Source organism: Indicator indicator, chromosome 18 (assembly GCF_027791375.1).
Source record: "Indicator indicator isolate 239-I01 chromosome 18, UM_Iind_1.1, whole genome shotgun sequence".
NCBI lineage: Eukaryota > Metazoa > Chordata > Aves > Piciformes > Indicatoridae > Indicator > Indicator indicator.
The window spans coordinates 292,698-307,300 of record NC_072027.1 but is presented as its reverse complement, the minus strand read 5'-3'; the positions used below and the strand labels follow the sequence as shown (position 1 = coordinate 307,300).

At 49.8% G+C, this 14,603-nt stretch overlaps 1 protein-coding gene across 2 annotated transcripts; it reads right to left on the bottom strand.

The window, feature by feature from the left end:
* Positions 1–263: 263 nt before the first annotated feature.
* UBE2B (ubiquitin conjugating enzyme E2 B) lies at positions 264–10,380 on the bottom strand. 2 transcript variants are annotated; one of them, XM_054388916.1, is made up of 6 exons: positions 10,297–10,380; positions 7,075–7,155; positions 5,972–5,997; positions 4,428–4,517; positions 2,879–2,967; positions 264–1,607 (listed from the first exon to the last, which is right to left on the bottom strand). In XM_054388916.1, the coding sequence occupies exons 1-6, from the start codon at positions 10,338–10,340 to the stop codon at positions 1,479–1,481; spliced, it is 459 nt and encodes a 152-aa protein (XP_054244891.1). In that variant the 5' UTR covers positions 10,341–10,380; the 3' UTR covers positions 264–1,478. The 2 variants fall into 2 exon arrangements, with proteins under 2 accessions (XP_054244891.1, XP_054244893.1); XM_054388918.1 differs by lacking the exon at positions 4,428–4,517.
* Between the last annotated feature and the right edge of the window lie 4,223 nt (positions 10,381–14,603).

Sequence of the window (14,603 nt, the reverse complement as noted above, 5' to 3'; positions counted from 1 at the left end):
ATTGCCGTTCAGTATTGCTTAGCACCAGCGTCCCAGAGCCTTTCCACACTAAGATTATGTAAGGCAGAGGCATTCTGCTCCACAAACTGCCACCCCAGAATGGTTTGATTAACATTCTGGTGGTAGTTTCTAAATGTAACAGTGCTGTTCCCACAAAAACAAGCAGGTGTGAGGTGTAAATTGATCTTCCTGCTGAGACCAAGGTATAGTAATCACTATGGTACACCCAAATAACTTCCACTGCTGTTCAGGCAACACGGAGCTGTATTTTGGGGTGGGATTTGCAGGTAATCCTGGTTGGAATGATGACACAGGGATTACAATTGTACTGCTGGAAGGAAAAAAGAGAAAAAAGGGCTTGATCTTTACTGTAGCCATGAAGCCTGGTTTACAGAACACAGCAAGAAATGACCGAAATGACCACACTGACATTTACAACCCCAAACTTCTTTAGACCTGGCAGGTTATGAGGACGTGGAACCTCTGCGCTACAGACATGAGACCTGACCCTGTGGTCCACAGCCAAGTGTTGGAGTCACTCCATTCACTCTGCATGGTTCCTTCTCTTGGTGCTCAATGCCTTCCCTTACCCTCAAGGCAAACTAATGGGACACCTCTTTAATGAGCAGGAGATCCTCAGAGCTCTCTTACAGCATCAGCCAGTGAATACAGGACAGGTTCAGACGGCAGCATTTTACAGCTTGGTAAAGTACAATCTCCCTGAAGAATAAAAGTCACTACAATACATGATCACCATGCCTGGCCCTCAACCAGATCCCCTGGCCACTGCTGCTGGTCTGAAGCAGGGTTTAAAGCAAAACTCTTCCATCACTTCCCCATTTGTGAGCTGGCAGCTACCATTACTCCCCTTCCTCATACAACTGAGGACACACAGGCTCCAGTGAAGCTCTGGTGGAGAAGCACAGACATCCAGCGAAGACACTGACATCTTGGATTAACTTTGCTGTTTGTAAAGTGCGTGGTGTAATGTTACCAAGAGGAAAAACAGACTGGGAATGAGCCCTTGGACAAGAGTGAGTGAGAGCAGGGTGTCTGGCGTTAAGGTTATGTATTTAACAGTTGTACATGAAATATTTATATATAAAAACTTTAAGTGCTCTTTCTCCAATTTAAAAATCTAAAGAATTCAAAAATAAGGCATTTGATATCTGAAAAAAGTACAGATTTACAAAATGTGTCTGTCCCATCAGGAGAACTCCACAGCAACATCATACACTGGGAAACACAAATACAGACAGGATATATTACAAACCCATGGAGCAATAACTTAATTCCTACCATGCAATCAAAATGATGTTAACCAAGATACACGAGCTCTGCAGTTTCCTAGGCTGGGCTGGATTTGGTTTGCAAGGGCTGTTTTGTTTCTGCAGATTCTTAGGCCTGTGGCACTTGAAGTCCAGGGCAGCCGCTTTAGGGGCTGAGGTTGGACACAAGGGCGAGGAGCACAGCAGCTGTTAGGAGTCATTCCAGCTCTGCTCCACGATGGCTGACACTCTCTTCTCATACTCCCGTTTGTTCTCCTGGTAGAGCTGTGCTGCCTGGCTGTTTGCGGGGCTGTTGGGGTTAGGTTCATCAAGCAGTGACTGTAAATGCAGAACACAAAACGTGAGGCAGACCCAGGTTAGACACAGCAACCTGCAGCTCCCTGCTCACGTCCTCCAGGAGGCAGGCAGTGTTCAGAAGAGCCCAGTTCAAAAAGCCCAAACAGTTCAGCTCCTGGTGAGGCACCACAATCACACTGCTGAGCCTCAGGTTACTGTGCTACACAAGCAGCAGCACTGCTCCAGTGCTGGGCCCACCAACCCAGCAGACACATGATGCTGATTGATTATTTGCTAATTACTGCTGTCATCCAGGACTGAACGGGGCCTTAAGATGCCTCCTACAAAACTTCACTGTAGAAAAATAAAAACAATCACTGTGGAGCCAGGAAAGTGTAGGGGTTTTGCTTGCTATGCCAGGCCAATTTTCCTTATTCCAAAGGAAGCAGGTTTCAGCAGCACTGTTGCCTTGAGGACTTCACAGGGCACAGCTTCACAGTAAAGGTTCCTGTCTCAAACACCCTACACAGCTCTGTACCTGATCTTCACTAAAAGCAAATAAAAAGGAATCCAAACCAGTAACTATTGGCAGTTTTGTAGCTCAAAATTAATAATCCTATAGGTTAGCACCTCAGTTTTTATTTGAGCTCAAAAGCTGCCCTTTGTTCACAAGTATTTCACCATTCCTGGAAGTGTTACAAAGAACACAGAGAGGTGCTGAGGGATATGGTTTAGCAGCAGGCCTGGCAGCGCTAAAGAATGGTTGGCTGAGGGAGCTGGGGGTGTTCAGCCTGGAGAAGAGAAGGCTCCAGGGCATCCTTGGAGCTGCCTGCCAGTACCTGAAGGGATACTGCAGGAAGGCTGCAGAGGAACTTTTCTTCAGGGTGTCCAAAAAAACGGGACAAGGGGGAATAGTTTGAAGCTGAGGGAGAGCAGGGCTAGACTAGAGCTGAGGAGGAAGTTCTTCAGTATGAGGGTGGTGAGACTCTGGACAGGTTGCCCAGGGAGGCTGTGAATGCCCCTTCCCTGGAAGTGTACAAGGCCAGGCTGGATGAGGCCTTGAGCAGTCAAGTCTAGTTGAGAGGCGTCCCTGCCCATGGCAGGGGGGTTGGAGCAGATGAGCTCTGAGGTCCCTTCCAAGCTGAGCCATTCTAGGATTCTATGATTTAAAAGGTCTTTTCCAACCCAAGCGACTCTATGTTTCCAGGATTCTACTGAAGTCACCCTATAGGTACCTGCTATCCCCATCCCAGTCTGCTTCTGATGCAGACTAACAACCATCTAATTAGTTGCTCAAATAGATGCAGTGTTACCTGGATTGAAGTTAAAATAGAGGAGACGTCATATGTTGGGCTCCAGCGGTTCTGCAGAATGTCTAAGCATATGCTGCCATCTGCATAGACTGTAAAGATAACAGACAGCACTCAGAAATGCTGCACTTGGCTTACACTTGGCTCCTTACATGCTGCTCCAGGCAGTCACTGCTCCAGCTCATCCTGGGCTGGCACCGGTGCATTAGGCAGGGGGGCAGCAGTTGCACCTCCTCATCTTCGGTGGTCTGACACCTTGCATTTCAAGGGAGGTGTGACTAGAAGCAACATAACACTTCAGGGGGAAAGAAGGCCTGAAGATTCTGCTGTCAGCACAGGCACTGCCAGACTGCTCCCTGTTCCTTTGGTGGGACTGCTCCATATACACAGCGCAGAGGCAGCAAGACACCAACCAGCAGCAGAATCCACTTGGCCAGAGGATCTTGCAGCCATCAGGTGCTGAACAGAGGGAGTCCCTGCCCTGTTTTCCCACACTCTGCACTCAGCAGACACACCAAGGCAGACAACAGAATGTACTGGAAAGTGCGCCAGAAATCCCACTGCTGTCTGGATACCTATTAGCAGCCTTCCTAGAGCCTGCCTGGAATGAAGACTTGCCACTCCAGCTCCAACTCTTGTCTTCTGGCTTGTTCATGCCAATGAAACCAAACAAAAGACAGAAGCTCTGGCAGAGCCACAGGGTTACATGGCACTGCTTGAAGTGATACAGCTGAAGCCAAGGTCAGCCTCTCTTGAGAGAGGACTCAAGCTACAAGAGATACTGGAACAGTCTTCTGCTCTCTTCCCTGAAAGATCTGTCAAGTGCTGGCCAGGCTGCCCAGGGCAGTGGTGGAGTCCCCATCCCTGGAGGGACTAAATGGTGGCCTGTCAGTGGTGGACTTGATGATCTTAAGGGTTTCTTTCAACCACAGTGATTCTATGATTCAACCCCCAAGCTCCATCTATACCTCGTCTTAGCCACAGAGGGGCTTGGAAGAGCAAAGGCCTGCTTTGTGTTTCCTACATGCAAAAGCTGGGTAAGAGCTACCAAGTTCTGGAGCAGAAACCACAGCACTAGCCCTCATCACCAAGTGTGGGTCAGCCTCCTCCTTCCCTACACAGGTGCACTCACACCTTCTCCCCTGTGCTGGCACTGGTTGGCACAGTGACCCAAGTGAGGGCATGGACTAGGCTGAAATCTCACCCAACAGAGCTAAATGACATTTGGCTCCAGGATGTGGCTGCACATCCATGACTGCTGTGAAATGGAAGGGGGCAGGAATCTGCAGCCAGAATTGCCTCTTTACGTCAACCTAAGTGCAGCTGCTGCTGACAGGCTCTGCTGCTGCAGCTCTGTATCAATTAGGGAGAGACAGAGCTGCTTCTTAACAGCATCATAACTCTGAATTTTTCATCAAGCAGTGGCTGCCCTAGATATCTACTTAGGAGATGGAGTCAATGAGAGACGGAGAGCTGTTAAGCATTCTGGAGCTTGGCAGACTACATGACCACACCATAACATTTAATGGCTAAATAAAAATTATTTACTCACCATTTGGATGGAACATTTTTGATAGAAACCTAACAGTTGGAGGCTTATTTGGATATTCTTCTGAGAACTCTATGACTAGCTTAAAGGTACCTGTTGAAACAAAGGTAAATACAGTTAGGTGACTAACAGCACAGGAACGTGTACAAGTTCACCTCTGTGCTCCACCACCAGTATTTCTTTTCACCATCACATCTGCTACACCAAGGCTGGTTTCTTTCCATGTATTTCAAAAGTACTAGTCATTGATCATAACCAACCCAGCAGCAGCTGGGTAGAAGCTTGGAGCCTCCTGCACACATGGCAAAGGCAGCTGGATGCAACAGTGTCATCCTGCTGCCTTCCCTCTCTGCTGTGACCCAACATGCTGGTGCCATGGACTCTGGTGACTTTGAGACGTTTCATTGAGGAGGCACCATGGTGCCAGCAAGGAAACACTGGAATTTCATAACCAGCAACCTCAACCTTTGGAACTCCTGATTGATTCACTGAGAACCTCTGCTTACGGATCAGGAAATCATTCACTGCAATTCCTCCAACACGACACAGAGGAAAACCCCTCTGCTGCCAGGGCAGCAGGAACTCTGTGATTACCAAACTCGTTACTCCTCACAGGCCTCAGGGAGGTTCCTCACACACCAGCTTCCCTGTTTATGTACAAGTTGGGTATTCCCTGCCTCTCCAGGAGCTCTGTACTTAGAGCAACTCCAGACCGTTCACCTGTTCATTAGGAGAACAGAGATAAATCAAGCATGCCACAGAGATGAGAGCAGAGAAGCACACTGCTATGCTGGGCTCAGCTTTGCAGAAATGAGAGCACATCTGGCAGGGCCAGCCCAACCTCACCCACTGGAACTCTAATGTATGAACAAGGCATGAGAAAGGCACGGCCTCAGAGCTGCCTCAGCTGCCCATGCACCACCACGACACAGAATACATTTGTTAGCCAGCCAGACCTGACTCCTGTTTGCCTGCTGCATCTGTTCCCAAGTTCAGACAGATAACATCTCTTGTTTTTTGGAAGCAGAACAATGTGAACACAACAAAGTTGTGCTGTCCAACAATGCTGCATTGTTATGCAGGACAATAAGGCAGCAGCAGCAGGCACAACGGAAACCCAGCAGGTTCCATCTAAACATATGGAAGAGCAGCCCCAGAAGGGATCTAAGCAATGCTCAGCAAGAGATAAAGGCTGAGGGGTAAGAGGATGGGGCCAGACTGCTCAGTGGTGTCCAGCAACAGGACAAGGGGCAAAGGGCACAAACTGGAACCCAGGAGGTTGCATCTGAACAGGAGGAGAAAGTTGTTTGGTGTGAGGGTGCTGGAGGCCTGGAGAAGGCTGCTCAGAGAGGTTGTGGAGTCTCCTTCTCCTTCCAAACCCTCCTGGACACTGTGATCCTGGGCAAGCTGCTGTGGGTGCCCTGTTGGAGCAGGGGTTGGACTGGGTGATGTCCAGAGGTCCCTTCCACCTCCCACCGTGCTGGAATGCTGTGTCATACTTGCAATGTTGATAAGGATGACAGAAGATATAAAAGTTAGCAGCTTACCATCTTCAAAAGGTGTCCCTTCTGGCCTGAAAGGTTTGAAAAATAAACTCAGTTAAAAAGGAGTCACGTACTTCTAGACAGCACAATAAATCTCGGTCTTCACATTCTCCCCAAGACATAAGTTGAGGCAATAATTTAAGAATTAATTATTAATTAAGAAGCAGCCAGAGGCAACCTCTGGGAGTTTTGTCATATCTAAGACACTTTCCCATACTCCATCTGCTAGCCGAGGTATCTACTTGATCAGCTGTGATAGGCTTTTCAGCCTGGAGAAGAGAAGGCTCCAGGGAGACCTTAGAGTAGCCTTACAGTATTTGAAAGGGGCTACAGGAGAGCTGGAGAGGGAAATTTTGCAAAGACATGGAGTGACAGGACAAGGGGTAATGCCTTCAAACTGGAAGAAACTTAATTTCAATTACACATTAAGAAGAAAATCTTCCCTCTGAGGGTGGTGAGGCATTGAAACAGGTTGCCCAGGCAAGCTGTGGAGGCTTCAACCCTCCAGAGGTTCAAAGCCAGGCTGTATGTGGCCTTGTGCAACCTGGTGTAGTAGGAGATGCCTCTGCCCATGGCAGGGGGATTGGAACTGGGTATCTTTAAGGTCCTTTCCAACCCATCCCATTCTGTGATGCCATGACCATTCCAAACAATCCATGTGCCACCATGTGACTGGATTGGAATTAATGAGCACATTATCAGTGAGCACACTTCTGTTTTATGGAAGGATCCTAAGCCAGTTCCTGCTCTGTAGGATATGTAACATAACTTCCTTGACAGAACCTGTACTTTATTCCACTGGGAATCAATTCAATCCCTGCTGGCCAAGAACATGTGGCTCTTCTGTGTCTGAAGGGACGCTTGCTTCCTCACAGACCATCCCCTCATAGTCTAACCTATTTGTGAAGCCACCTGCAGTTCGAACTTTTCTTTCCTATTCATTCTGTATCACCTCTAGAAAACAGATTTTTACCACAACAGCAGGCTAGGTCAGTTTTGCTGATTTTTATCTACACGAAATAGGAGAATAATTGTAAAAACAACCCCCAGGGTTTGTTATATTTAGCCCTTTGAAACAGATGTTTATAGCTGTCCAAAACTCTTACCCAAATATAACTGCATTCCACTGCATGATATTGTTCTCAGAAGGTGCACCACTGACACCCACAGGAGGGTCTTCTTGCAACCTAGGAATTACAAACACAGAATGACAGGAATTAGATAATGAAACTCTTCCACTTGCAAGTACAACTTAACAGCAGTATCCAGAGTTTGTATCTGAGAGAGCACACTGCATTCCCTGCAGATCACCAGTACGGCAGAAGACAAAGCCACAGGGTGACAGACATCAAGGCTTTCTCACATCTTACACCAGCAGCCTACAACAGCCCAAGAGGGCAGGTGAAAGCCTGCAAGGAGCAAAGCACTTACTCCATGGAACATGCAAAGCACTGCGTGCAGCTGGGGTATACGTGTGAAATATGGAAGAGCAATTGCTGCTAGCTGTCACAACAAAGGAGGGAGCAAACTGCAGCCAGAAATAGGAGCTGAAAACCAGCTGGTGACACTGGCAGAGCAGCCTGGCTGGGGCTGAGCACAGGGACTGCCAGCGGAGCTTCCCCTGCGCTCCCAGAGCCGCCTGAACAACATGGCTGCATCTGTCTGGAGCCCATCTGACTGCTGTAGAAGGGAGGGAGGGGAGAGCCTGCCTGCTGCTCCACCTCAGCAAACATGCTCATCTCCAAAGTAATCCTGCAAGTTCTTATAACTATTTTCAGTTCTTTTAATCCTGGGGCTAGGGAGAAGCACACTACTGAAGGCCACAAACTTAGAATCACAGAATGGCATGTGTTGGAAGAGACCTTAAAGATCACCCACTAGACCAGAATGCTCAAGGCCCCACCCAAACTGAGTTCAAACACTTCCAGAGTTGGAGCCACCACAACCTCTCCGGGAAACTGGAAACAGACCAAATATATATTGCAGCCAAAGAACAGGGTCCAGATACTCTCCTTCTGCCTGCTCCCATTTCTGCCCAAGAAAACTTTAGACCCTGACCAGCAGTTTGCCTGCTCAGCCCCCTTCAATGACAGCTCTTACTCACCCCACCCATGCAGCCTTTGGAGTTATGCAAGAATGAAGTGAGTGCCCTTGGTTCAAAAGCAAGTCCTTGGTGTTAACACCAGGTTTCAACACATCACAATACACTTAAAAAGCTGCCACCAAAAGCCCTGCAGATCAAGGGCCAAAATTCTGCCTAAATTTCCGTGTGTAAATGCAGGTGAATGCTGAACAGTGTTGTTGCCCTACAAAGACAGCCCAGAAGCAGAGCCTGCTCTGTTTACAGCCTCAGATCCCCTCGGAACTTGGTGCTTACATCCTTGCTCTCCCAGCACACACAGTTCAGACAGCTTGGTATCAACAGCATGAACCACCTTCTATTTTGGTCAGGGAGAGCAGGGACCAGGCCACAGCATTCAGCCTGACAAAGGCATCTGAGAACAGCTTTAGGTTTCAGGCCAGTTTAAAGCCCATGTGCACCCTGCTGCCACAGGGGCCTGCCACTGAGAGGCAGGGATGGGAAATGGGACTGATCCCAACAGGGTCTGGCAATGTTTAACAATTAGGGAAGGTCTGGCATGTGTAACGCCTTTTCTAACAGAATAAAAAAAAATTATTAACTTCTTCTTCTATTGGTTTAGTCAAATCAGAGGAAATACAAAGTCCACTAGACTGTTCTCTCTTTGCTGCTCTGGACAATCACAGTCTGCCAAAGGAGTTCAATGAAGTGAATCAGAGTTCACAGCCCACAGTTTGCTCTTTCAGAGTGAGGTATCAGTACCACGAGGTTATAAAATCAGTAATACCCCACATCTGATGGCAACCCTAAAAAATCACCTAGCCTCTCACCCCAAAGTCACAGAGTCATGTCATCTGTATAAGTAACACAATAAAAAACCTGAATATTCTGTTTTGATTTGATCAGGAATCAAGCAACACCCGCTCTGCAAACACCAACAGCCAACTCCAGTGGGAGAGGTTGGCTCCACATCTCTAAACTGTCCAGCCCCAGGAGATTCTACTTCCCACTATACTTTTACAGGCAGCCTCAGACAGCAACCACAACACACATCAGCTGTTGACTGATGTGTTTTCAGGCCCTGGTGTAATATAGCTATGCTAAAAAAAGAGACACTATCAAAGCTGACTCACCACCAACGTACAAGTGAGTCCGGCCCAGAGCAATCACCCTGCACAGCTCACCGAGGAACCCCCCCACCTTTTTCCACACCAAGTGTGTTTATATGTCAAACTGGAAATAAATTATTCTACAGCCTGTGGTGACAGCATTAACATTTAAAAGAGTGCAACTAATAGCTGCTTCTGCAGCAGTCTGCATGCATTATACAAAAGGCTCCTCGTGACTGAAAACTTTAGACAGAGTTGCTTGTGCTTACAAGCATTAAAGGGCGTTCTGGATTTTGTTACGTGCAGGCAAATGAAGTATCTGCCAGTTCTCTGAGCTTCGTTTTCAGATGCCTGTTTCGAATTGTACTTATTTTCGGAGACACCGAGGTCCATCGAGCCTCAAAGGCGTCTAAATTGTGCCCGGTCTGTCCAGAATCTGGGCCAAACACCTTCGGTGTCCACAATCCTGTGCGAGGCAAGGGAGGGGTGCGGGAAGCACGGCACAAACACAGCCTGGGCCAGCCTGCACCTTCCAGGACAAGGGCACCCCTAAGCCACCCACGCCTAACCCTGACCCCCGGCCGCAGGCTGCCCCGCGGCCGCTCGTTTTGAAGGCACCGCTTCAACTTTTATCCTCAGACGCCCCCAGCCGTCGGCGCCCGGCCGAGCGGTGCAAACAAAGCCGCCCTGCCCGCCGGGACCCCCGCCCTGCTCACCTCCGCAGCGGCCTCCCCAGACGGGTCCCCGCGGCGCGTTCTACCCCCGCTCTCCTGGGAACGGGGAGAAGAGACCCAGCCGCGGGCTCGCGGCGCGCTCCTGTCCCGCCGACCTCAGCGGGGAGGCCCCGGGGAAGAGGGCTCCGTGCCAGCCCGGGCCCTCACCATAAAGGATTGGAGGAACGGCCCGAAACACGCCGAGCCCGCGCAGCCCACCGCGGCTTCTCGCCGTGCCGCTGCCCGAAGCCCCCTCCTCCCCCCCGGACGATGGAAGCCCGACCCCCGACCCGGCGAACGGCCGAGCCAGGCCCGTAGCCGGGCGGCTCTCTTCCCCTGCTGCCAGGCCGGCACCATCCCCCGGCTGGGGTGGCTGCTCCGGTGGGACCAAGATGAGGAGGGGGGCGGGGGGGTGTCCCCACTCACCTCTTGAAGTCGCGCATCAGCCTGCGCCGCGCCGGGGTGGACATGATCGCCGCGAGCAAAACAGTCCCTACCTTAGCGCCACCGCCTCCCTCCGCCTCCGCCCGCACAAACAACCCGCAATGGCGTCTCCGTCTGCGGGGGGCGGGCCCACGGGCGGGGCGCGAGCAGGAACCCGGCCAGGACCATGCCGGTGGGAGGCTGGAGCGGGGGCGGGACGCGGACACGCCGGGGGCTGTGGTGCGCACAGCGAACTGAAACTGCATCGCATGGGCACAGGAGAGAACCAGAAAGCGCCTGAGAAACACCTAGCTGGCCTCTGCCCTGAGCGGAGTAGTGGGGAGCCGGAACCCCTCCAACAATCTCCGCACATCTCTTTGAAGTCATGACCCAGTTCTTAGTGGAGCCTTGGAAGTTAGCCCCAGCGCTTGGATTTGTGTGACTGCTCTCGCTTTTCTTCCAGACGACTTAAGGAAGTCAAAACATCATAAGACTCATAATGTTTGTTTCTGTCATTTCCTTGTCTTCATCTTCTGCCCATTTCTTTTCCCTCCAGCTATACCTATGCATGAAGAGCAGCGGTCCCGGGCTTAATTTGGTACAAACCTGCCGTCTGCCAAAGGTTGTGCAAAGCCGTTCTGCAACAGCCCCACCGACAGGGGTTATGTCACGTAGGGAGCCACCTGAGCGCTGCTCCCTGCTCGAACCTCACCCAGATCAGGATTTACCTGCAGGGACTGAACCCTGATGTTCGTACAACATCCCACCTCAGTGAAAAATACTCAGACGTAAGATCTAAGTATGGGAGTTCATGTAAGGGCTGATAGTACAAAGGAGTGAGCCTTCCACAGAGGCTTGGCCATCAAAACATTGCTCCCTGCACCAGTGGGAAACGGTTCTGCCAAGCAATCCTCCCCATTCACTTCTCCTGTCACACAGGTGCCCCGACTTTACATTCCTAGTTTATATTTATCTCTAGCTAATTGGTAAGGGAGAAGGCAGACTGCAGAAAACAAGTGCAAACTTGGACCTGTATAAATACTTAATCAGTTTAACCACAATCATCATTTCACTGTTTCACTGGGCAGTGACAGCATCTCCTACCCAAGAGACACCACTCCACCCTCCAAAGCTCAAGTCACCCTCAAAGTCTCCCATGCTTGGAGCTCCCCAGCAGGGCTCCCTGCAAAGGGAAAACAAATAAACAAACAAACAAAACAATCCTACCCTCAAACATCAGGCACCAAACCAAGAGTGAAATCTGAAATCCTGGATTGTTTCCACCTGGATAGGGGACTTTTCCCACAGCATCTCCACAGTGACAGTATTTGCTCTTCTCTGACAGCACTGGGGAGCAGTGCGCTGACATTATCTAATGGAAGCTTTTCCTTCCAACCCTACCTGGCAGTTACCCTGGTGTGTTTTAGCCTAGTGGTAGTTTTATTAATAAACCAAAAACTTGCTTTTTCTCCTCTAAAGAACCAGCTGCATTTCCTGACTTGTTAAATGTTATGGCACAGAGGTTTTAAAATGAAGTAAACTATCTCCCACACTAATGTCAAAAAATCAGTCCCACTATTAATGACAAAAGAGAGGCTCTGCCCTTTGCTAAGGTGCTTTAATACATCTCAAAATGAATTCTGTCCTAAATAACCACTTTAGATTTAAATCTGCTGATAATTATTTCCAGTACTTCATTGCTTAATGAATTTAAATGCATCACTGCTGTTACTCTTTAATTTCACAATGGGCTTTTTAGTTTAAACACTTTCCATTTTGAAGGAATTGATTTAGGGACCAGAACTCCAGAGACTGTCTTACTGATAGAAGGAGATGCTTTAACCCTGATGGGTGGCAAACCCTGGGAACAGAGCGCAGCTAGAAGGAAAACACAGACAGGTCGGCTCCCTAGAGACCACTGTGACGTAAGGGAGTTATGCAGGGACCTGATAACAAGAACAAAGCAAAACTTAGGACAGAATTATGGAATCCCTTTATCTCTTGCCTGACGTATGCTTAAGCCTTCTGAAAAATATATGCGTTCATGTGATACTTTCTCTCTGTAGCCAATCATTAATTTACAACTGTAGTATGGAAATACCAATGACTAATTACAAGCTGCCTTCTGATATTATGTTAGCCTATATAAAGAAAAAGCTTTGTACAATAAATCGACACTTGGCTTGCATCAGGCCTCGTCCTGTCTCTCCATCGCAGCACCATTTATCATATCCTTAAACCCACCCACTTCCAGAGATGGAAAATGAAAACATTTCTAATGTAACTTTGTCCCATCATAAGATGAAAAGCTCGAGAAATAACACTGAAAGCAAACTGCTTTCTGTGTTTGTTAAAACAATTCATCTTTCTAATAGCTTCTTGGTTTGTTTGTTGGTTTGGTTTTTGTCCCAGATCATCCTCCCATGCTGTAGCATCCCTATGGGAAGAGTTATTTATATTAACATCAGACAGGCTGCAGCCTCCAAAATTAGGGACATGAGTAAGCCAAGTCACCTGTCAGTAAGTGATTTTGCTCTTTACAGCCATGCCATGCTGTCCTTCAGCAGCCATACTGCTCTTTCCCCAAGCACTCGGGAACAAAGAGAATCCACTGGCTCGTGTGGGAAAGTAACCCTGATTGGCTGACCTTTAGCTCCCATACGAGGGCACGGGAGAGGAGAGGAGAGAACTAAGGAGCAGAGCAACCACAGCTCGAAGCTTCTGAACTCCGACAGCTCGTTGATTTCACGGTGTTACTTCACTCTTCCTCGATTCCCGGCACATCTTCCCCAGTTCCCAAGCCTCCTGTGTTGCCAAATTTTAAAAAAAATCCTTATGTAACCTACTGAGCCTGTTCTCTTTCACAGGAAAGCACTGATCGGTGACTCTGTTTCGATACAGTGTGCTCGTGGCCCACCGAACTGTGAGCACAACACCCGAGGGTGCCACACCATCCTCCCCCTCTGCACTAAGCGGCCTGACCACGCGATATTGAACACCTGTTCTCCGTGGAGCCGCTTCTTCACTGATCAACGCAGCCACCTGCAGCAGGCTTTTTGAAGAATCTAAAGGAATTGCCTCAAACCTTAGGTCTATTTATTTATTTTTGCAAGGAACGGAGCAGGGAGCCGGCAGCTCTGCCTCTGAGGGGAGCAGCCAGGCATTGCTGAACGCCCTCCATTACCTGACGCCACGACCTGCAGAGGAAAAGGCCGCACCTGCCCGAGCAAGACACAGTCATCCACCGCCTCCCACTACCCCACCCCGCCCCCACCAGCGGGAAGCACCGTGGTGAACGGGGGGGGCCGCCCTGGAGCCACGCCACGCCCCCACTCAGCCCTGCGTCTGACATCACCGCGCTCCCGCCCGGCCCTGCGTCTGACGTCACGGCGCTCTCGCCCGGCCCTGCGTCTGACGTCACGGCGCTCTCGCCCGGCCCTGCGTCTGACGTCACCGCGCTCCCGCCCGGCCCTGCGTCTGACGTCGCCGCGCCAGCACCACCCCGTTGTCATGGCAGCGGAGCCTGGCGGAGCCGGCCCGACCTGGAGACCTGAGGGTAGTTGGTACCGGCTTGAGGTCCCGGTGCCTCGCTCCAGTACCCAGTCTCGGTGCCCGGCCGGCGGGGATAGCGGTGCTGTCCTCCCTCCGGAACGGCGGCCCAGGCCTCTGCGCAGCGCTCGCCGCAAGGACAAGCGGGTATAGGGCTGCCGTCTCTCCGCAGCGCCTGGCAGCACTGTCCCCGAGCAGGCAGGGCCGTTCTCCAAACTGCCTGTAGCCACTTCTGGACCGGTGGTATCACGCAGATAGCCGGACTTTTCCCAGTCACGTTGGTCGCACCTTTGTTTTGTCTAGAAGATGGGGTCGTGTTTATTTGCTGTAAAATGTTTATTCTGCATTTAATACAGCACATGTTTAAAGGTGCGGTTTGGAGGTGCTTCCTGAACGTGTATGAGTGTGAAGATGGTTCTTGTCTGTTCCCATATGTGTTTAAAAACAGCTGGGCCAAGGGGTGGGAGCTTCAAGGTCTTCTGAAAATGTTTGGGAGAGCAAATGCTGCTGTCTGCAGCTAATACTGCCCTTGAGTCACTCTAAATATATATTTAAATAACTATGTGTGCCTCTGTATCAGTGTGAGAGCTGAAATCCCCCCACTGACAATAGTCTAGCTAGCCCAGTCTGGAAGCGAATGAAAGCTGTATGTACAAGCAAATCTACAATCTATGATGAAATGCAATGAATATGTACAAATATACACTATTCACAACATTTACAACAGAAAAACACAACCATGCTCCCTTTGCTTCCCCCCC